Source organism: Bombus terrestris, chromosome 10, assembly GCF_910591885.1.
Source record: "Bombus terrestris chromosome 10, iyBomTerr1.2, whole genome shotgun sequence".
Lineage (NCBI taxonomy): Eukaryota > Metazoa > Arthropoda > Insecta > Hymenoptera > Apidae > Bombus > Bombus terrestris.
Genome location: NC_063278.1, coordinates 17,721,620 through 17,747,452, shown reverse-complemented (window position 1 = coordinate 17,747,452; position 25,833 = coordinate 17,721,620). Strand labels below are relative to the sequence as shown.

The following is a 25,833-nucleotide window of genomic DNA, read 5'->3' as shown; positions in this document are numbered from 1 at the left end:
GTTTTTAAGTGAAAAGGCTAGTAATAAAATTCACTATAAATAATCTACAGCAATTTAATACGTTGTTTGAAAAATTGCATGTTATAGAAAGAAATTGAAACTGGAATTCGTTTCTGTAGATAAGACACACCAATGATTTTTTCGTGTACTGGTAACGAAATGCATTACATGAACGCGTTAAATAAATATAAAACGCACGAATAAAGATGCAGTACAAAATAAAATACAAGAATGAGAATAATAATTATATACTACTGGCAAAATGTTTAAAATACTGCAGTTTCAATTTCTATATTTAAATTTATGTAATTCTAATTGGAATATTCTAATTTATGTAACAAAAGATATTTGCACATTACAAAATATGTACAAGTATTCTGTTTAATTATCATGTATAATATGCAATATGGGAAATAAAAACTTTTGTTCATATATGAACAGTAATGAACAAAAGCTAAGTCTCTCAAATTATGTAGATTTAACATTTCTCTAAAGTATATAATTCTAAAATATATCAAGTACTTAATTGCTTTAATCATATAAATATTTCCTTTACCCCAAATGCAGTAAGAATTGAAAAATAATTTCACTACTTTAGGAAAATCTCCTGACTTGTAAATTACCTAAAATAAAAAGGTAGAGAAAGCTTCGAACCGCGTTCATCTTATCATTTTGTAAAAGCATTCTCAGATCTTTTATCGTTCAGTTAACATTTAAGATACAATGAACTATTCGAAGCAATGCAAATTCTTGTATAATCGAATCGCACAGGATTTTTATCGTATACGTAGAACGATAATCAACGTAGAAGGAAATATAAAAATTGTACGCTTCCTGAAACAATTCACTGCTGGAAGGAGCTTTCTGTTATTTCCTGAAAGATGGCAGGTTTATTGCTTATTTGCTGACATGTAACGCGAACAACGCGTAGACAACAGTCGCAGAAGTTGACTCTCTGTTGGTCGTTAGTGATGCAAGTGAATTTAAAATTCTAAAATGCATCCTTTATTTCCTCTTCTGAAGGCACACGGCCAACCGCTGCATCTGTACGTGCCTCCATACGGAGTTTAATTGTTTGCCGTGGTCTTTGCTTCTTTCTCTCCGTCTGTCACTTTTTTCCCTTCGCCTTAAATCGATTCTACGTGAGCCGCATACATCAGCTAAAAAGCGTGAAAATTTCTTTCTTCCGTGTATTCCAACGCGAAAAATTTTGAACTGCAATTTACTCGCATTACACGGTGTGGCAAAGACACCTTATTGAATTTTATTTATAATTTTATCAATAAATCTCGAATAGAGAAAAGCGAGGAAAAATATGATATTTTGTTTAAGATAGCGAAGTTGGCTTAAAAACTGTCGAAAAAATAGGTAAAATAATTGGAAAGATGATTGCATAAATGAAAACATAATACCATGAAACTTATGTGAGCTAAAAATATTACAACCTAACATTCTTTTACCAAATAATATAATTAAAATAATTAGTTATTATAAATAATTAAAAAGGATATAAATATACATATTGACCTCGTTTTTTACTAGATACGCGAATACGTATATAGAAATAAATACATTATTAATTTGCCACCTTATATACTACATATCAAGTATTTCTAATCATTTTACGAAAATCGCGAACATTATGCAATTTCGTTTCGTTGATTTTATTAAAACGATGACATGTTACCAGCAGCAGAGAATTCTTTTTATAATTGTTGTACCTTTTCGGTTTAATCCCGCTAGCAGTTTTTGTTGAAAGCATAATTTCATTTAAAAAAGCGCAATATTATACGTATGGTCGAAAGAATTCGTTTCGATATTTTCAATATTATTACAGTTTAATCCGTTGATTGAATCGCAGATGCAACAGGGATATATTTTTCAACCATTCTGACAATATCGGTCATATATTACGAATGTTGGTAGAAATTCCTTTCTCTAAATATGTATTACACGTACATGCATATAATTTTCGATTTAATGAGAAATAATGAAATATCATGTACCTAGTGAAAAGCATACAAGCGATGAATGGCATCGTTGTTATAAATTAACATTAATATTATTAAATCCACTGCGAAATCCAATTATGTATAAACCAGGTGATAAATTAGGAAGTACTATCTATAGCATAGAAATATTATAGAACTGTTATACATTTGAAAAATATTTTTCTTCCTTTTAGGGCTAAAACGCGCTGTACGACCAAAGAGTGTCCGTGACAGGCTTAGACAGAACTCGACCGAACGCTCTATAATGAACTACATTTTCTGCCATTACAAAAGTCTTCTACTATCTCTCAAATTGCAACAAATCTTAACACCTTAACCTACAGCTACGGGCATAGCCCGTAGTACGATGATCGTTTTCGGCCCAAAATTCTCGAACCTAAATCGTAGGGGTTAAAGCCACTCGTGCAGAATATTCGATATCCTTGAAATGCAAACAATGAATAACAAATCGATGTAGTCTTTTAATTGCAAAACGCGTGTTAAATAGAACAATTTGTTCCATGCTAATTGTCACGTTTGGTACCGTTAACTGACGTTTAATGCAACTGGCAATAAATTCCACTTTCGGCTAACCTGCTATATGCGGGAATATTGGCACGGAAGAGGATTAAAATTGTTCGAAAATAAATTATCAATATGCAACGATTTATTCGAATCTTACTCGATTTCGATATTGACAATTGACTGACAGACTGACGAATGTAAACTCTTCGGTTAACAAATGATAATTAACTCTTCGGTAGACGAATGGTGATTACTACTGACTGCTCTAAGTTTTTTTTTTTTATTTACAAGTATTTTACAATCAATTCTCGCATTGAGAATTTTGAGTAAGTTTCTCTGGCGTGGCGCAATGACATAGCTAATTATTTATAATAATTTAATAAACTTATAAACTTATATAAAGTTAATAAATTTATTAACTTATTATAGATAAGTATAATTTATAAATAATAATATTATAAATAAGTAAATATTACTTATTAGAAATATCGAGTTGAATCTAGTGCTTAGGTCTAATGGATAGTGTCTTTATAGCCTGCGGATCTGATCCGACGTATTAAGTAATTTAGTAATTAGGGGGTTTTGATGTTTGTTTACTCTTTTAATAATTCTATTGCTACATTTTGTTATTTCTTCTTTGACTGTGGGTATCTTGAGGTCGCGATGTATTGCTTCGTTGGTGACATACCAGGGTGCATTTATTGGGGATCTTAGCGTTTTCGATTGGAAACGTTGAAGTATTTCAATGTTGGAATTACTTGCTGTTCCCCATAGTTGGATTCCGTAGGTTCAGACAGGTTTTATTATGGTCTTATAGGGTGTAATTTTGTTCTGCGTGCTTAGGTTGGAACGTCGGCCAGTGATGGAAGACATGAATATCGAAAAGGAAAATATCAAATATTCCATACAGATGAATTGCGTTAGGTGAAACGTACAACGAGTGCTTCGTAAAAATACAAATAATACGTAACGCTGCGAACGTGCTCACGTACAATTAAATTGTGATAATTGCCCGAGCACGTTTCTTCTGCTGATTAATTTATGACATGATTAATCGCGACATGATTAATTGCACAGTGGTTTAAATTCTACTTTGACGCTATTTTCTAGCGTATTAAACGTTCAGCCTTTATGACGACCACCGACCACCGTTGAAGTTCATTAAGATTTTCATTGCGATGAAAATAATCTCTCATGCGCCGGCCTTTTTAATTAATTTAATCCGTCTCGCTGCCTTTAGTTTACCGTATCGGAGTGAACGTCATGTCGAGTTGAAGCGCAAACACGTAGACAGATGCGATATACATTTATCATTATAACTGTCAAATTGCTTTTATTAGTTGGCAACGCAGTGATAAAATGTAGGCTCGTAGATTTAACTGTATTTTTATAACGCTGTACAAATGATCTTATTATTTCACAATTTTCCGTCGTTACGTTTATCTATTATTTTCTCATCTTCGAGATTCTAATCTTGTCGTCATTACTGTGTTTGTGAGAGTGGATAGTGAGAGATTGTGAGAGTAGATAATTGAGAATAAAAATGCTATAAATAAAGTTGAACCGCTGTATAAATCGAAGTAACAGTAAATAACAGTAGTAACAATATTTAAAAAATGATTTTACAGTATATGTAATGATTACCTAATTATTGTTTAAAAATTGATACATGAAAGGTCCATTTCAGCAATCCAATTAACTGATTACTTTTTTATCCAAAAGTGTAGGTTTATCTAAAAGCAAATAATAAAACGCATACTTAGGATAATAAATAATTTCACAATGCATATTATCAGTATATTAACGATACACGTTTACAATAACTTTTATTAAGCACAAAAAGATTCAAAAATTATGTTTGTTTCTACCAAATAACGAAACATTAAAACGAATATTGCACACATAATTAGTTCCATATTATTCCTTTCGCCAAATATAGTATAGTCTCATTGTTATTTATTCTGGTCTCTACAAAACTTATTGTAAAAACATATTCGAGAAATGAAATACTGCAAACTCTCTATTTGAAATTATTCAAATATTATTGAAATTATTGAAATTATTTCATTATCGAAAGAGACGACAAATTTTCGAAGAAAGACACGTGGAAATATCAAACGTTTAATTCGAATTAATATGTCCTTTTCTAGCAACCTTACAGAAAACAAATACAATAATTTCTAACGATTTTAATTTGGTAAAAATAATCCTAAATACAGTACACGGTAAAATAAACCTAAAAAAAAAAAAAAATGAAACGCGTATATTAATTCTACGATTTCGTTATACGCGGCGGCATTCACAAACTCGACCTACATGAATATACACGTAGTTGCATATCCGCAAAATTAATCAAGCAGAATGTGCAATATATTAATCTCATGATTTCATTGTACACACATGGCGCCATTCGCAAACTCGACGTACACAGGTACGTAGTTACATATCCGCACAATTAATGCGTACGTAAGCGTTAAATATGAAACGTCGATCCGGTATATATTTACACGCGCAAGACGTCATTCCGCCGATTTACCAAAAGCCTGTGATGTGGCTCATGAAGCGGTATACCTGTTGAGTGGTCTCCGGAGGCTTGTTAGGTACACGTTACAGGAACGTACGTTTGCGGTTGCTGGCAGAAAGGAACGCGATTAATTTCGGTTTGACTTGCGAAGCAAAATTTACAGCGCGATGAATCTTGCACCGGTCGCGAAACTCTGCCAACTTTTGTGGTTTCCAATAGCGGATTTTGGCACGAGAACATGGACAAATTCCTTTGTCCAGAAGCCGATTCGTTCTGCAGTTCGCCTCTGTTATAGTAACGTGGAGCTTGGCCGAACAAAGGAAGAAACGATATCGCTAGCTGTTCGAATCTTGCGTCATCAAAATATCAAAATATTCGAGGCTTTGTTGTGGCATTATTATAGACAACGAACGAAATTGTTTATGATCTTTTTTTAATAATAAGATTGTCAAAATTGTCATGGCCAAAGTCCGGATGATCATGCAAATTTAAGTTTTCACGGACGCAATTGAACAAATAGGACTGCACCTCATGTTAGAAAGATCGCTATACTTTATGTCAGTTTAGACATTTTACGTATTTCTGCAAGTTGTACGTATTCTGTGCATTTCTGCGCCTTTGAATTTCTCATTTAAGATCCGATAAATTGTTGCGTTATTCGCATAGTTGATTAAATTTCCCTTTCATACGAGAAGCGATCATTTATTTTAAATCAATTTATAAATCGTAATATTAAACGGGGGAAAAGCTTTTGAATAAAAATGTAACGATTCCCTTTAGCTTTTGTCCTTGTTTAAGCTTTTTCGCGAGGGGCAATCTTTTCGTGTTCTACGGTAATCGAAGTTCTACTTTATTTATTCACATTTTTATAGTTTCGTTATTACGTATGATAACCATTTGTACGATTCAGAACGTTTAGTTTAGCTTTCAGATATCAGGCAATATCTGATTAAATATAATCAGATAATAATACTACCATTAATGCGATATAACATTTCTAACGTGATTTTTTACCACTTACATTTATTACTTGATTACTGTATACAAAATAATTGATTGATAAACTTACCTAAAGCGGTTTACTCACGCTATGCTTTTGCTTTTCATCCTCCCAAAACTTTTCAAGAAAGTTTAACTTAACTTCTTAATACTCGGATCGCCCTAGTTCTAATTCTCGTAATAGTAGAAAATTCTCTTAATTTTAATCTCGCCAATGTAAAGTTTTTACACTTACGAGAAATTATGTCTGAAATATTTTAAGCTGCCACATGGAGAACTTTATACGTAAATACGAAACTAAGTTTGGCGATTCAGTATTGCAGCAAGTAACGCAATATTCAACTTTTTCAACGATTCGTAAACAACATTTGTAAATCTATTAAACGATGAATGTTGCAGGAAATAACGCAATATATTGATGGAGACGTAAAGATTGGGAAAAAGTATTTCACTTCCAACTATTTTCGTTTAACACACGTCGTTCATCAATAAAATCAGAATCGATACGCGTAACATGTTTTATATTGACGTATCCTACGTAAACACAATTTTTATTTGCGACTGCATAGCTGTTGCTGGTTTTATCAGATTACTTTGTGTCACAAACGTTAGAAAGGAAAAATAACAAATTTGATGCAGAGAACGAGACAGATACTTCGCATTAAACAAACGTTTTGTAGACAAAACTGTTTGTCACGTATCGTATGAAATCGACTTAATCGATGTAATTTCCCCTTTAAAACGTTATATCGAGCAACATCGTTACGTTATAGGAAACTTATTTGCCAGCACGAACGAAGACCCATAACGCAATTTGCACGAGATAATTTAATTTGGAATTGCAAGACACAAGAGCCAACATTTTAAAAAGATCCTCAGTTCTCAGATATTTATTTTCACTCGAATTCAATAACTTGAACTGATACTTGTTACATGGACTGATGAATAACCAATGGAAAGTTGAATTTGAGTCTAATCAGTCATTTGTCAACAGGAAAACTTGTTTCCACCGGTGACAAAACTTTCAATATTTAAACATTCGAGTATCGTGCGATATTGTTGAACAAACACAAACGTTTAATCCCATGATATCGTGTTTCGAACAGTCGGTTCATTATTCGCACACGCTTTAATGTAATTCGGAGACAGTTTAACATCGAAGCGAACAACATTTTGTTCGCCTGAAAAGAGACACCGGTGATTAGACAACAAAAACAAGAGAAACGGAGAGGAGGAGGAGGATAGGCTCAAATTAGAAGTTTGAGGTAATTCATCTGAGAAAAACGTGCAGTACCGTTCATACTTGTCCGGACACCCTGGTCTATTTGTAGCAACGGTATGCGAACTTGAGCAGACTGTACAAGTCAATGACGAACTAACAATTACGAGCAATACTTAATTGCTTTGTATGCAATCACCTGGATATAAATTTTTAATTTTACATTACATGTTTAAAAACATAGCAATAACTTGTCCGGGCACCCTGGTCTATTTGTAGCAACAGTATGTGAACTTGAGCAGATTGTACAAGTCAATGACGAACTAACAATTACGAGCAATACTCAATTGCTTTGTATGCAATCACCTGGATATAAATCTTTAATTTTACATTACATGTTTAAAAACATAACAATAACTTGTCCGAACACCCTGGTCTATTTGTAGCAACAGTATGTGAACTTGAGCAGATTGTACAAGGCAATGACGGACTAACAATTAGGAGCAATACTTAATTGCTTTGTATGCAATCACCTGGATATAAATCTTTAATTTTACATTACATGTTTAAAAACATAGCAATAACTTGTCCGGACACTCTGGTCTGTTTGTAGCAACAGTATGTGAACTTGAGCAGACTGTACAAGTCAATGACGAACTAACAATTAGGAGCAATACTCAATTGCTTTGTATGCAATCACCTGGATATAAATCTTTAATTTTACATTACATGTTTAAAAACATAACAATAACTTGTCCGAACACCCTGGTCTATTTGTAGCAACAGTATGTGAACTTGAGCAGATTGTACAAGGCAATGACGGACTAACAATTAGGAGCAATACTTAATTGCTTTGTATGCAATCACATGGATATAAATCTTTAATTTTACATTACATGTTTAAAAACATAACAATAACTTGTCCGAACACCCTGGTCTATTTGTAGCAACAGTATGTGAACTTGAGCAGATTGTACAAGTCAATGACGGACTAACAATTAGGAGCAACTTAATTGCTTTGTATGCAATCACATGGATATAAATCTTTAATTTTACATTACATGTTTAAAAACATAGCAATAATTGATATTAGTATTTATTATGTATATATTGACTTACATTTGCTTTAGTCATCTTCCTACTTGTTTGGAATAACTATCATTGTTAATTTGTCTTATAACTGGAAAATTGAAGAATTTAGAAATAGAGAGCTTGACAGGTAGCAAAATAGTTCTGCAAAGTATGAGAATTACAGACGCCAGATTTATTGAATACTGAAAATCAATTTAATCTTATTATGGTATAGAGGAAAATAGCCAAATATGGAACAGTATATCTAATGTGGTGTAGTACCATTTTTACATATGAGTATCTGTCAAACAACTATAGACTATTACACTCGTTTACTTTCAAAGGGTTTAGTTTGCCAAAAAGTTTCTTCACAATATTTTCATAGAAAAATATGCATCAAGTATCTAACGTGCTGGTGCCGAGCTTGACTCTTGGACATGTGATCGTTGCAAACAACTACTTGCTTACTTAATTTTTTTTTTAATACAACTTTACAATCAAAATTATAATCAGAATCAATGAAAACAACAAAATTAATTTTTGCTTGCTTTCCATGAAAATATTTTGCCTCGTGTCAGTGTTCCATATTTGGCTGCCTATTCCATATCGTGCACAATTTCTTCTCTTCTGATATTAGTTCCACATTGAAAATTGTTTATAATGTTAGAAATATAAGACTACTCTTAAATAACAATCTTTTACGATTGCGATTGATTTTGTGAGAATTAGGTTTGAAGACCAAAAGATTGTTCCAAATTCTTTTCTACTTTTCTCTATTATTACGCATATTATTGTAGAAATTATGAAGAATCAGATCATTCATTACGTAATTACGATATACCTTCTCAAAAATAAGCAAATTTCCGAATACTTTCGAAGCGTAACGTGCTCGGACTGCTCGGACACAATGAAAGTGAGATATTCACCAGGTTGCTGGTATTTTCCATTTAACGGGCAATTGTGCAATGTCGAGCATAGCTTCGAGATTGCAGCCGGTAGCTGTTTCGGCGAGATCGCAATTCTCGCCGGTGGTAATGATCGTGACAAAGCGACGATAACGGATAATTTTCGCGAAACTAGTTACGCGACCGAAAAACCTCTGGCAATAAACGAAAATGATAATCCACCGTTTATTTGTCTCCGCGAGACGCAGATTTTCCACGGTTTCATCCGACCTGAATCGAACGTATGGATTTGTGAAACAAACAGACAGATGCAAATAACAAATATTTTACTCTGCATTCATATTGACCGAATATTGGAATACTATAAAAATTATAGCTTAGATTTTTACGTATCATATAGTAGAAAGATCGGAGTAGATTCTACAGCTACATTTTATGAATAGAATATATCGCTTTCATAAAAGTTAGTGTTCGAATTAAGACAAAATTCCTTTGATAGAATTTGTTCGTAATATTTCTTTAAATCTACCTTTTCAAATTTATTAACCTATTCCTTGTATCCAGCAAACTTGCGTTTATTGTTTCTTTCATAAAAGTTACTGTTCGAATTAAGACAAAATTCCTTTGATAGAATTTCACCGCAATATTTCTTTTAATCTGCCTTTTCAAATTTATTAACCTCTTTCTTGTATCCAGCAAACTTGCGTTTATTGTTTCTCGGATTTATTCGAGATAATATATTTTACAATTACTACACCGATAATATGATAAATTTCGCCAAAATGGAATAACGACGTATCCCTTTCTGTTTATTATTTCTATTGCTTTAAAAGGATGCAAGGAATGAGAAGATATAAAAAGAGTATTACAAAATCAATTTTGTGACCAATGTAAAATCAGTATTATAAATGAACACGTGTAAAATTGTAAAAGAATTTGTATTTATATCTTTAAAAATTATCTACATAAAAATGTTTCGATATAGGTACGACATAATAAAACGTTGCTAATGTTAAGAATTATTCAAGATTTATATTTAAGAATAGAGAATCCGATGTCACAACACTTTTCACGTCTCTGTTATAATTTTTTTTTAAGCTTCCAATAATCTACTTGTGTTAAAAAAGTGCCTTTCAAAAATATAAAATACAAATATAATACGACTATAAATACATATAATGGCAAAGTTTGTTAGGAATAACATTATATATTTATACAATATATATTTTGTAACTATTCTTTGAAATTATCCGCGATAATATACATTCAAATAATTAATAATAATACACGAAGTTTTTTTGATGTATTTCATCTATACATATATGTCATCTGACGCACACACATATTTGCATTTCAACGTATCACTACAGTGCCTGATTCATCATCCTCAGAAATGAAACTCATAATGCTATTATTATGAGAGCTTTCAAAGCGTAAAAAATTTCGTTACTCATCGTGAGGCGAACGAGGTGCCGAAATTTCATGCGAAATGATTTATGTACCATATTCTCTCTGCCGATAGTTATAGTTATCTGACAACATCCATCATTCCTACTTTTACTATGATTTTTACTTTTCAAAGACTAGACGTTTAACTAGATTGCTCACTCTAGCAATAGTCATCCTTATTTTCTGTAAATTCGTCTTCATTCACTTTGTAGCTTATATCGTAACACGTTTGGCCAAGGTTAGCTCCATAGAGTTGCGGGTAAAAATCTTCCTTTCTGAAAGTATTTTTTTATCTAAATTATTATTAACAAGTATCATTGTCGAGTGAACAAATTTTACGCATCGTAATCTTATATTTTATCGTAATATCGTCGCATATCTCTATATACATATACATGTATATTATAATCTATGTATTAGGTTATCCGGAAAGTGTCTTTCTTTTACAGACACGTCTTTTACAACGACGCATCTTTATACATGTTATTAAATAGGTTTTGGAGTTTGATATTTATTGATTCACACAGATTCAGTTTTCACGTTTACGAAATTTCACCACCATGTACAACCGTATGAACACACTGAATACACTTAGATAATTAACACGTGGTCGACACCAAAGACAAAGGAGCGTCGTTGGAAGTCGTACCAACTTAGCATGTAGAACTAGTGATCATACCAACCTTATATTTTCCTCAACGATACAAACATGGAACCTAATCTGTCAAATGTTGTGATCTTTATTTTGATAGAACAAAATGGATCATACGTAATTCGATAAAATAATATACGATAGGAAATGTTGTGCATCCATTATTTCCTTATAAAACGAAAGAAACTTTTTGGATGACCTAGTATAATATACGTCTATAAATGATCAAAAAGTACACAAATTAGAAAATAATAATAATATATTTAAAATAATAATATATTGTCCCTTTTTAACATTAATGACAGACGATGTGTTGTCCCTTTTTAAACGTAAGAAATGCTTTGAAAAGGTAATTAACATTATAATGATACTTAATTCGTTGAATTACAATAAATAATATTCACATTATATACATACACTAAATTTTCAATTGCTGTTAGATCGTACTTTAATGTTAATTGTCCTTTTATAGAAGATAATTGAAAAATGTTTAACGGAGCATTGGAACTGATAAAATTTATCAAACAATTTAATCTTTCCCAAAAATTATAAAATTCAAAATACCTACCAATAATCTATCGCATAATAATCGACGCGACTGTATACGGTAAACGAAACAAAGTCCATAAACTGTATTACGTTAGTTTAAAAATCTGTTAAAATTATAACATACAATATGCCAATACACGTATTTAAATTCGTTTGGATGGTGAATTATTTGAAATATTTCAGTAAACCAACTGAGATCGAAAGTATGTCTCTTGGATGGACGATGAAACGCAGGAGAAAGACGTGAAAATGACTGAGAAATATTGCAGAGTAGTGGGACGAAACAATCGATGAGATTTGCAGGCACCGAAAAAGACATTTGGCAAAGTTGCCGGGTTTCAAGTGCTTTCGCCCGAGATGAGAGTGCTTTTCGAATCCGACCGTAAAATCTATGAAAAGAATATATTCTGAATATTTTTACCATTTCGTCTCTAGCATCGATTCGATGCAAGATTCTGAACTTTACTTCCGCGCTGCTGATGCGAATCTATTCTACAGATGCATCGCAATTGCACAGAAATCTTAAAATATTTTTCTGCATCGCTAACCATCTTTTTACATATCATTTTTGCCATTGCAGAGAAAACTTCCTTGTTAATAATACATTAATGTTCTGTCATATTTTAAGTACAGTGATTGTAGAAAAATATTTGAACGCTTAGCGTAGCATACTTTTATGTATGCACATTGCCGCTCGTAACTATATGAACACTATGCTCGATTTATACAAACGATGCATGAATATTATCAACATATGTGAATCAATAGCAAATTAATGATCAAAAGCGATGTTTACGTTCTTCTTTTTAAATCAACAGATATATATCATATGAAATATTAATTGTTTATTTTAAATTCTATCAACGGTATATTAAAATTAAATACACCACTTATGTCAACATATTTTAAATATTTATTGCCAAAATTGTTCGGGTTATTTCTATCGTTAATTTGAAGAAACCTTCTCCATTTTATCCGTACGTTGACAAGTAAATGAGCCAAAGCTAAGGAACATTATAAATGACACTACTGCGTCATAATGTTTGTCATTTTCAGACACCAATTCTTTTAACGCGTATTAATATTTCAAAGTAAATTTTATCATGTCATAATATGTCTTTTCTAATAAAATATAAAATTGTCCTGAGTATTTTTGCAACTAAATTATATTTGTTAAAAAGGGCAAATGTTCATACACGTTCGAGTGTTATGTAAAATATTTAAAAATTTCAAATCTGTAAATGTATATAGAAATTAAAAGAAATTTGCTGTGAACATAAATTTGGTGAAAAATTAGTATATCGTATAAGCACTCATCTTAAACATATAATTAGTGTTAAAAAGAATCTGTCTGAATATTGAAGTTTCTTAGTATAATGACTATTTAAATAATTTTGTGACTTTTACAAATTGTATACTTACGTTAAAAATCTCATAGCTTCCATATACATCTTCGGTATCGTTTCATACTTTTCCCATATCATCATGATGGTCTCGTTAAAGCACCAGCCAGATTTCAAAATACCAATACATTTTCTATGCAACATTCAAATACTTGCGTCGATTGTCGACCAGAAGTATCGTAATAAAATAACAGTGCAAGTTGAAAGATAAATTTGGGGTCGATAGAGGACGTGGAAACGTGACTTTACTGTCAGAACAGGTATTAAAGTCCTCGATCTAATGATGAAAGTTCAGTTTAATGGGATTAAAGATTGCTTGATGTCAGAATTTGGTTACTCTTGAGCGAGTTCATTCAAGTTGCATTATATTCTTTTCTTAGATAATTAAATGATTATTCACGAACAAACTTCCAATTTTGCTTTTTCACGGTATAAGCAACTTATTTCTTCTTATTTAACTCAACGTATTTCCATTAAAAAGTCAGCTTCGTTACACGGAATATGTTATACTTATCTTCATTTTTCATAGGAAAGTTTAGCATAAATGGCCCAATGGGAATTCAACATGAGCTGAAAATATTTAATGCGATAAATATGTTCGTAGACTTGATAATTCGAGAAAATTTAACGTAATAAATTAAATTATTAATTCCATTCAGCTGCCGACAGACGATTAAATCATATTTCAGGATTTTGATACTCTTGCCATATTCATTTCGAATTTATTTCCATGAAATTTCGATAAAATTTGTCAAATTCCTGCGAAAGATAGGAATTACACTTACAATGATATGACGCGCGTGTTCTGAAACATTAGGGAAATTTCATGCATAGAAGTGACTACAAACAAATATATATATATATCAAGATACTGACTATTGTAATCTCACGACAATCTTCAATAATTGCGTAAAACATTTTCCGATACTTTCTACTTACACGCACATCATCACACACCACCCGAACTTCCCTCCAGTTTCGAAATGAAGCACACCATCGCCGTTTATATTTAATTATTGAACGCAGATAGCCAAGCAGCTGCATACAAATTATTAATATATATATATTGCGCTAGTTGTGCGACGTTCTTGTGTATTATCGTTGCTTAAGATTTCTCTGTCGATACTTTTGTATGTATGAAGTTATGCTTGTGTGCACCGTTTAATGCATACAAATATGTTCTGAATGTGCAACGTTGAAGAAATTAAACAGTTAGCGAATAACAATACCGTGCAAAACACCGATAAATTATCCCATTTACGAAGGCTGATGGCAAAAATATTTCTTGAAACTATAAACGCAAAATACCCGTCGTTTACCGACTGTTTTAAATTACTTATGTTATTATCAATTATCAATAGGTTGTAATTACATTGATTAGAATTATACGATTAAAATAAGAAAATATATCCAACTGTAATATAATTTTATTAACGATAAATACATGTTGCATCGCGCCAGTCGCTTCCTTCTGCGAAAATTATGCGGATTCTTTTGTCTCCCTGCTGTTACGTTTTATCCTTTGTCCCGTTCGTTTCTTTTCACACGTATCTCGTTATTTACGTTATTTCGTTCAACGTCGACAGAGACAGACGGCGATATTTTGCACGGTATTGTGCATCCAAGTTACCGCTTAAATTCGAAGCATTCGCTTGAAATCGCTTAGAGAGAAAAAAAGCTCGCGCAGAAAGAGATCAAATCGAACGCTGAGAAATGATGGAAATTACACGTAACGTAGTCTCCGGTAATATTTGCCGCGTTACCCGGCCTCGTCGAGCATACGAATAACTCGAGAATCGGAAATTAATAAGTCAGGTGTAAATCGACGCGTACGCGTACGCTGCTGGCGAGACCATTCGTTTCTCCAACAAAATTAGGACACTGCTTAGCGATTAGTTTGATTTTTTCAGTGTCGACTTTGTTTGTTCGTCATGCTGCACAATAGTTGAAAGCGAAGGCATAGTTAAAAGAGGACGTTCTGCTGATAGTTGATTTCTAGATTCTTTCTGGGCCTTCACGATTGAGCGGTCCATTTTCATCCAGACTATTATTAGTGTTTTGCTCCCGTTGCGCTTTTGCGAACACTAAGTGCATCACGAGACATGCACTTTAACTTTCATTTCGGAATTTATTGTTCGTACTTAGCCCGTAACAACGGACTTGCAGCCACGAGAAAACACGTTTTTATGCCGAGAGCTTTAACGTAACGCCACTTTAACGCCACGAATTTCCCATCGATTCCGACAGCTAACAGTTTGTAGCTACTTTTATTCTTCTGTAAGCAATGTACGTTTAGTCGTTGTTCGCGATTTTTATTCCTGTCGGTAAATCTGTTTGTCTCTCATTACGATTAGTCGTCAGAGTATAGCGCAATTCGAAAAAATGTCCTTCTTCGGATCAGTAACAAGTTTGATAATCCTTTCGATAAAAAACAAATTGAACAATTTATCTTTCCAATTTCTAACGCAGAATTGCTGCTGTAAGAATTTCTCGCACATTTCTAGATACGAAGAGGAAATAAAATATGAATTGTACACGAAAGATGTAAATATGTAATTACGTTCGACAATGCTTTCACCTCAATTTGAGAATTCAATGAATCGTATTTATCTTCCCGAAATGTTTGTTGCACTAATTATTTCATTATCGCAAGGATAATAAGTCACAGCACGAAAACGAAATTCTTGGAAACAGTATGCGATAACAGCTACAATTTTTATAATACATCTACTACGTCATAAATAATAAATAGATTAATTTCTCATTTTTTGACAATCTTCAAACACGTCGTATAATTGTTTGACAACGGTGTTAGACAGAAAAAGCAAAAGAAGGAAATAAATTACTAATGCGATGAATGAAACTAAAAGCAAGTGTTATCATCCAGGCTGCAGGTTCGTTTATCGAAAGTAAACTACGTGGGCATGAAAATTACTAATCTAATAAAAATATTGACGCGAAAGCTGCTAATGCAGAGGATTCTTTTGTTTCGAGTAGGTCGATCTAAGGCACATGGACGAGAAATCCGGAAGCAATGTAGTGGACGTGGGAGTCGATCTCTCCGAATTCTACATGTCGGTAGAATGGGATATTTTAGAAGTACCTGCAGTACGGTGAGCATGTTATATTCATAAAAGTTTCCCACATACTTCTCTACCTGTTTCAGTATTCTCTGTATATGTTTTGAAAGCTGCATATTTGTGTGTACAATTATTTCACGACCATCTTTAATATCTTGTTAACAATCAGCATTTTATTAGAATCCTCTGGAAAGTATTTTAGTTAACGCATACAGTGGTGGACAAACGAAAGATTAACATTAATGCTACGTTAATTCTTTTATTCTTTTTATTTAAATTATTATTAAGATTTATTATTAATTATATTAAGCAATTATCTTCAAGAAATTTCACATGATCGATGATTAACCAGATTTTTATTTACATTTTATTTACTTTGTAAAAACGTACAGGCAACGACAATTGAAAAATGAAACGTACGTACAAGCATACTCGACAGAAAGTGAAAACAGATTGCAAAATGCGTAATGTGAATATTTTACCAATATGAAAGAGCAATATCTTTGCGAAAACAGAACTTTATTCGATATTCATTATTAGCAATTGTCGGTCAAATACCATTGGCACGAACGAATTAAATATAACTGAAGTCGAGAAAAATTCAATGCCTGGTACCTTTGCGAGTTACTTTTTCCGAACGATGCGACGTGACATTCATTCGAATAGGTTTTTGTTAGATATTCAAACGACTTGTCACGTAAGTGGAATATCATTGCTATGCTCAGACAGCCAGAGGAATGGTCAGACGGCCCTAAATTGCCACCGGAATTTCGATCGATCCGTGGACGAGAGAATGGACATCTTGCATGTCGTTTGACAGAATTGCGCTTTCAAAATCGCCATCTGCTACCAAAGCGTTAATGAAAGACCGGATTTCAATATTAAATTCTTCCCCATTTTTTGGTTTCTTTCGCTGAGAAAACGACGGGAAAACAGTTTTTAGATTCTCGTGTTTCTTTTAAAATTAGATTCCCTTGCTCTTTCACTTGCAAGAAAAATGATTAAAAAAGAGCAACGAGTATTTCTTTGTAATTAACCATGTAACAAGTTAATAATGTTAAAGCATTACGAGAAAATTTTCTTTGATTAAAAATATAACAAATAATAAAAGTACAATGAAACTTTTATAAAGAGGTAAAGAGTAAAAGTAAAATATTCGAGGCATAGTTCATTATTTGTAATGATAAAGCAAAATTTTAATTACAAGACGTTTTAATTAATTCTGATAAAACTTCCTGAATTTTTATATTTTCAGACGCCTTTTGAAATAACATTTAAAATACATTTACTCGATCTTTCGTTGTTAACCTTCTTACTCATAGACTGTAATATGCGCCAAAATATTGTCCATTTGAATTCGTCAATCAGTAAAATACCAATTTACAATGCAAATATAAAAATATAATACAAATTTAACTTCGTGCAAGGATTAATCGTATTTCGTTGTTTACCTGATACGTAACATAATACGATGGGAAGATATTTCCTGCAGTAACTTGAATACATTTTGACTGCATTCTTGAACTAAATTAACATGTACCTTTGCATTTCTTTTTGTGCAGAAACGAGAAATTTTACACCTGCTGCGACGAGCCGTATCTGGATATCACATTTAATATAACAATGCGAAGAAAAACACTTTTCTACACTGTGAACATAATCATTCCGTGTATGGGAATTTCCTTTCTTACGGTACTGACGTTCTACCTACCTAGCGACAGCGGCGAAAAGGTAAGTCAAATGTATGTTTGTAATTTGTCGTAGAGCATCTGATATGTAAAATTAACTCGGCATAAACACGACAGTACGAAAGCTGGATTGCGATGTTTTTAACGATTCTAATCTAATTTCTACTTTCACCACTCTTGCCACGGGAATCAGAATTTTTTATTTCATTCCCTTCGTATTTTACACGTTTATGATTTTCTGTATACGTAGGTACTCTATGACACGTTATATTAAAACTTTCATAATTTTAATGCTGTTCTAACTAATTAAACACGTATCAACAAACCATTCGTAGACGACGAGTATTTTTCTAAGGTATTGTAGCTCAAATCAAACACAGTTCAAAGTATTCGTATTTTAATCCGAGTAAAAAATATTATTAATACTTTGGTCGAGTTCTCATTAGGGTTAAGGGCGTGTAACGAACTTGCATTTGGATTAGCCATTGCTGTTATACAACAGAGAAGATATTTACTGATACAAATATGATTATTACAGAATTTGACAAGTAATCATGGTGATTAGATACTCGAGAGACTAATGACAATGATCTTAGGTTCGATAACGAACCCACGGTCAACGGGATAGCAAATGCGTTTTCTTACAAAGTCTAAGTCGAACTCAACTTACTTGTCCAAAACACAAGTAGAACTCAATTAACTAATTGTTAAAACGTACAGTATTCACTGATCGTAAAGACGGTGTGTAACTCGCTGATGAGATCGCACGTGAATAAGACTGACGAAAACTCTCCTCTCCTTAATTCGATCCTTACGATCGCGTTCGTTTATATTATATTGGTCGAGGGGGTACCGATAAAATTCCAATCGCCTTTGTTAGACGGTTGACACATAGCGGCGACATTGTTTCTGCCCGGAGTTTGATTATTAATATGTCGGAGATGAGGGGACATCGGGGCCTTTCTTTTGGAATTTTTGGGAAGATCCTCTATACTTTTGTCTAGACTATTTATTATAGCTGTACTTAAATGATAAGGCTTAGAAATAGTTGTTATGATTCAATCCTATTATGTTTGCCCGAGATTTTTGACGGTGGGCTTGAGCTCGAGGTGACACAACTGGTCGCCGAACGTAGCCACGGTCACGGGATGAACGGTTCTACCTAACAGAAAAGTGCCAGTATTGTGGGACACACGTTGTATTAACAATCAAACCCCGGGCAGGAGCAATGTCGGCTCTACGCGGGTCTGCCTGGCATCGGTGGCTGGAATTTTGTTGATATCCCCGGTCAATATGCAACGAACAAACGCGATCGTAAGGAGAGAAAAATTCCCATCAGTCATTTATTCTTGCGATCACCTTGGAGAGTTTGCTCATCGTCTTTACGTGCAGTATTATACCGAGCGTCACAGCAAACGTTACTTTGTGATTTAAAATATATTCTACGTTTAACAAAGAGTTAGCCCGTCGACCGTGGATTCGTTATTGAACCCAAGAACACAGAGTGTTTAATTACCACAGTTGTTTGTCAAACTTTGTAAAAATCAATATTTATATCAGTAAATATAATCTCTATTGTACAACAACGATGGAATGAAGATTCGTTACACACCCATGAACCTAACGCTAACCTACCATATTGATATTCCAAGGCAAAACCACACGTGGCTTGATTCGTCGAACACGTGTGCCGCTACAACTATATTTTTAAGGAGAGCTACACGACTACTTCATACCTCTGTTAGGTAAAAACGTCCATCCCGTGAGCGTGACTACGTTTAGCGACTAGTTGTGTCACTTCGAGTCCAAGCCTACTGTCATAAATCTCGAGCAAACATAATCAGATTAAGTTATAAACAACTACTTCTATATTTCGTTATTTAAGTACAGTTATAATAAAAAGTGTAGACCAAAGTATCGGGGATCTTCCCACAAATTCCAAAAGAATGGTCCCAATGTCCTTTCGGAGATCATAAATTTTCAGGTATGTTTAGTATAATACGTTTAGTTAACAGGGGCAACTATGTTCATTAATGTGTACCAATCATTGTACAAATGCTAAAATCCCTCAAGATTACGAGAACCGTTCCACTAAACGTTTTTGCTCGTATCTGTAAGAAAGTTTCGAAAGTTTCGAAATGAGAAGCAAAGTTGGCAGCACAGAATTGCTAAAGAAACAAATAGAGTTTAATGTAAACTAAGTATAGGATTTAGAGGAGAATTCTCGTTAACATGAATGCATAAAATTCGTTAATCTAACATTTTCTAATATTTGCCATAGAAAAGAGAGATCAAGAGAAGTTCAAAAATATAGAGTTGCCTATGTAAACCTGAGAGCAGTTATTCCACGGTCGTCGTTTGCGGAGATCTTCAAGCAAAAATCTGCGAATTTCTGCGAATAAAGCAAAGACAGTGACCAGGAAAATTTTCTTTCAAATATAATGCTCGATATTACACGTTAATAATAATTCAACCGTTATTATTAAATTAAAAAAGAAATTCTTCTCTGTTCATAAAAAATCATTTAATAATTGATCTATCAATTGATGCAACAAGGAACCTCCAGCTCGCAATTGATTTAATTGATTCAATATTATTAGCGACATCTTGCTAGTCAAAAGTTGGAAATCGGCGCAATCGTACAATTAAATTTTAGAAATTACGAGTTACCTGATCTACCTGACCTACCCTTACTCTTCTCCCACGTAAGATGGTAAAATTACAAACCAGAAGTCTATGCAATCCACAACTTGCGACTTGTCGATCCACATGTTGTATAATGTTCTATTAGTTGACAACTTGTAAGAAAGTATTTCTTTCAAACAACTTCTGCATTTAAATCTAAATGTCTCACACCTCAGTAACATAGGACAGCGGTATGCTTCTTTGAATTCTTTGTCTTTGTTGTTTTGAAGATACGGTAGCGCTGCACTTTCTTTATGAAATAGAGAATTACTATTTGACAAATTCAAAGGTTTCAGCTAGCTAGGCAAAAGCTTTCATCAAAAACGGTCGTTTGTCGTTCGCTTTCCGAATATTTCGATCTCACGAACAATAAGAAGGCTTCCGTCAAAGAGTCGAGTTGTTAATTAAAACTCAGTGCCCGAAAATCCACTGGTCTGTCTTCCAATGAAATAATCCTACATCGGCATGATCCAATCGCGGTCTCTTAGACCACATCAGTCGTTAATTAAAATCGGTTGTGGTCGCGATACTCCGCAATGCAATTAATTCTTTTATCGGCGATACGAGTGGTAAACGTCTGTGAATACTTGTAAAACGGACAATCGTGGATTTTTCGCGAAAAAATATCGCGGGAACAGGCACAGTGGTCTAAATGTAATGGCCGGGGTATCTGAAGCAACAAAGCATTCCGGCGACGAGCCGGCAGAGAGACAGTAATTGCTTGTTTCCTAAGTTTCCGTTTTACGTGTTCTTTACCGGCGAATAAACTAGCGCAACGAATATAAATCCAATGGAGAAACTTTGAATTTATGGCGGTCGTTAATCATTCGAAGCGAAAGTTTCACTAGAGAACTGTGATTCCGTGGAATGCAAGTTTTATTGAACCGAATTCTGTCATGCGGCGGATCCTCCTATGTTTCGAATAAATTCTGCAATGGTTGATTTTATAGTACTTTCATTTCCGGTGCTGCATACTAGCATCAAGTTAGCTTTGGTCACAAATTTATTCCATTTTCATACAACTTTATGCAGTACACATAGGAAATAACATTTTGTTTGCTTCTTCTCTTCGCGTAATTGATTTACAAAGCACATGGAAATCTGTGATTTACATAGTCATTTGAATAGTCTGTTGACCATTCATGTTAAAAACAGGCGATAATGTTTAATATAATTGACTGAAAGATTAATATTCAGCAGCCAGATTCGCATAAACAAGAACACATTTTCGGAAATGACGATTCTTAACAAATATCATCATTCGTTGATTGTAATTATCATCGTGTCAACGTTTGATATCCATAGATACGATTTACACGATTTAAAAAAAATTATTTCAAACACGACGTTGGATCAAAGGTATCAGGTCTGTAAGTATGAAACCGGAATTTGCTTATAGATGGTCCTGGCTGATAATGTAGTTATCACTAAACTGCGTCACTGATGCCGAAAGTCCGTTGACATCTCACAAACATTTTCGAATCAGAACAATACAAGTTTCATACAACAGCATAGTTTGTAATAGCGTTGAACATGTCGAATTTTGTGCCTGGAAACTACCATTTGCGGACAGCATTGATTTTCTGTTATCATTTGAAGAAAACTGCCGCAGAATCGCATCGAATGCTTGTCGAAGCTTACGGTGAGCATGCTCTTGGTAATCACAGTGCTTTGAGTGGTTTAAAAAATTCAGAAGTGGCAATTTTGACGTGAGGAACGAAGAACGTGGATCAGAAGGGTGTGATCTATTAAGAGCTGTTAAAACCTGGCGAAACCGTTAATACTGAGCGCTACCGACAACAAATGATCGATTTGAATCGAACTTTGCGTGAAAAACGTCCAGAATATCAAAAAGGCAACACAAAGTAATTTTGCTTCATGATAATGCACCATCACATACAGCAAAACCGGTCAAGGAAACGATTGAAGCGTTCAGTTGGGAAATACTTTCGCACGCGGCTTACTCACCAGACTTGGCTCCGTCCAACTACTATTTATTTGCATCGATGGGACAGGTACTTTCTGACCAGCACTTCACTTCTTACGAAAATGTACGAAAATGGCTCGATGACTGGTTTGCCTCAAAAGAGCGACAGTTTTTTTGGCGTGGCATCCACCAGTTGCCAGACAGGTGGGAAAAATGTATAGCTAGCGATGGGCAATACTTCGAATAAAATATTTTTAATCATTTTCATACAATAAACGTGCATTTCTATATAAAAAGTCCGGTTTCATATTTACATACCTGGTACATTATCGACCAAAGATTTGAAATTATTTGGTGAACAGGAAACTTGAATTTTTTGATACAAAAGGTACATCAAAAAGGTTGAATTATACTTACTAGTTTATACTTGTATAAACTTGTATAAACAAAATATACAATAATATCTTTCTCTTTTTTCAATTGATCGTTTCCTTTCTGTAAGGTCTGATAGGACTTTATTTATTTGAAGAAAATGTTTCTAGTGGTTTGCAAAAACCAGTTCAACCGTTTGTAATATATTACTATATGTATTTATAAACAATAAATATAATTATAATTATAAGTATAATTAAATATATTGAATATATATATATCAATATATTGAACTAAGGAGATCATTTTGAGGAAAAAATGTTATGTAGAAAGTGGGTCAAAATTCGTCTTCGTTTTCGAGATATGAAACAGAAAGTAGTATAAACCACGATTAATCAAGCGTATTCAAGCTACTAATTATTTATTCCAAACTACTTTTTACACTGATTACTGGTTCGGTGTAAAAATTCAACAAGAAATGTTACGTACACTATGGCTCGTGTGTCTTCGTTTTTAAGATACGAAAGAAAAAATAGTATAAATCAGAAGTAATCAGACGCATTCAAGCTGGTTAACTTTTAATACCAGTCATTTATTCCGAGCTATTTTTTACAATAATTTTTCACTTGTACAATTTTCTAAAAGACAAGGTAAAAGACAGTTTGAAATAAATAATCGTCATTAAAAGTTAACCAGCTCGAACGAGTCTGATTATTTTTGATTTATATTACTTTCCCTTCCGTACCTCGAAAACGAAGACGAATCAACCCACGGCGTATATAACATTTCTTGATCAAAATGGCCTGCTGCAAAACGCGTTGTCAAAGTTTGTCGTTTGCCATCTGAAACACCCTATATAAAGTAAAAAGTCCTTAAAATACTCGAATACCTGGATGTTCCATTGCATGCGCATTTTAAATACGTACTAGAAACTCCTATCTCTTTGCGACCTGTATTCGACGTAAGACAGGGAAACAGGTACATTGATTTGCCTCGAAGCGAAACATCAACAGTTCAAAGCTAGCGTGTAAACATACACGAAAAATATCGAACGAATTGGCAGATGCCAGTCACGCACCGAGCAGACAGAAGGGTTGGACGCGACTGTACGCAGAGAGAAGTAGATCGAGGGCCGCGTGCCGCAGGGTAAAAAGTTCCGGTTGAAAAGGAAAAGACGGATGGGAACCGGGGCAATGCAATTAATTCCTTTATCCTGGGGAACGGGCGTGCTTACCTATACTTAGCGTCCGTAAAACGGACGTGTGTGAAATATGCGCCGAATTAGTTCTCTTCCACGCCGCTGTCGGCCTCGTTATTTTCCCTTATCTGTAGGTAGAAGCTAGTAGTTACTTTTGGCTCGACGACGTAGACTATTTTTCATTTGCACCGCGACCTCTTGCTCTCCGTCGGCTCTCTCGCCGCCTCTGCTTGCCACCTTACACCTCTGCCCGCCTCCTCCTTCCTCCTGGCACCGCCTCGTTTCATCCCCCGTCCAGGTTTTTGCCTCCGCCCGTTCTTCGCCTTTTTTCGCTTATGTGTCCGTTCTTCGCCTTTTCCCACCGCCTTCGAAAACCGCCTCCGGGCAATGATCGTCTTTGTGCGGGGCCTTCAATACGCGGCCGAATAAATAGAGAAAAGGAACCCTCTGCAGTTGCGCAGTTCCCTGTCATTGATGCGCTTTTCCATCTTCAGCCTTCGACAGCTTCTTATCTCCGGATCTGGATTCTTCGAAGGAAAAACCGCGCCGGTTTATCGACGTGCTCAACGAGCGAACACTTTGCGATCGGTTCCCTCGACGTTTCTCTCCTTTCCGCCCCTCGCTGCCTCTCTGTCCTTTCAACCTTTCGTGAAAGAACACGCGTCACCTGCGCCTTTCCAATGTTTTTTCTTCCATTTCTACGGTTCGTCGAATCAATCGTAGTCGCGAGCTTCGCGCTGCTTGTCACGTTCGTTGCTTTTTTCCTGCATCGCTCGCTGAAAGGATTGCGCCCTTATGCTGGCAGAACCGTCGCTCGCGGTATCGTCGACGTGAATTTAGACAAAGCAGCTTCAGTACGAACAGAATTTCCCTGGTTTCCGATTCGTGCGCGGTGTCTGTATAAAACTGCGGATAGCTCGAAATAGATACACGGTGGAAGTTGGTCTATACGAATTCTGTTTATATAAACGAAATTATAACAGTATCCTATTTTCTGAACTATCGTCCAGCGTCAATCCACTTAAGTACGAGATCGATCACAAGACACGAACAATGGAGGCACGCGTTATGTGTCACACTCTCGTATTTCGCAGTCCTCGACATTGTGTACTTAGGATCAAACGTTTCCTAGAATTGTCTTTGAAAAGCACCTATTAACTGAACGAAAAGTCACATACAGTGCACTAAATTTTATAGCGGTATTATACCAAGGATCTTTCACATAAGCAGAATTCTATTGTGTACATATATATACAGGGTGTCTTAGAATCGGTGGTACAATTCAAAAGACGGTGGTACAATTCAAAAAACATTTGCAGCGTTTGATATTAAAGTTTCACGAAACTAACTTTTATTTGAATAGTTCTCGAACTAAAAAGATTAATAAAGGTCAAAGTATATATCGATTTTCTGTAACAATCCAACGGTCAATGTGCTTATCCATTTTCTACTTGGTCAGAATTTTCTCAGAAACTTGCCACGTTGTCTGAATAAGTAAAGAAATTAAGCTTACCCATCTCAGAAACAGAATAAACACGATTAAACATTTCTGTAGAAGGAAATTGTTACTGTAATAAATGCAATTTGTTCACAACG

The 25,833-nt window shown here is 34.3% G+C and overlaps 1 protein-coding gene across 13 annotated transcripts in view; it reads left to right on the top strand.

Moving 5' to 3' along the window:
• LOC100648987 (acetylcholine receptor subunit alpha-like) overlaps window positions 1–25,833 on the top strand; it is a 430,373-nt gene that overhangs the window by 301,890 nt on the left and 102,650 nt on the right. For all 13 annotated transcript variants that reach the window (XM_048409567.1, XM_048409564.1, XM_048409559.1 and 10 more), the window contains 2 exons: window positions 16,285–16,400; window positions 17,930–18,098. In XM_048409567.1, the coding sequence (XP_048265524.1) occupies window positions 16,285–16,400; window positions 17,930–18,098 (285 nt within the window). The remainder of the gene's footprint in view (window positions 1–16,284; window positions 16,401–17,929; window positions 18,099–25,833) is intronic.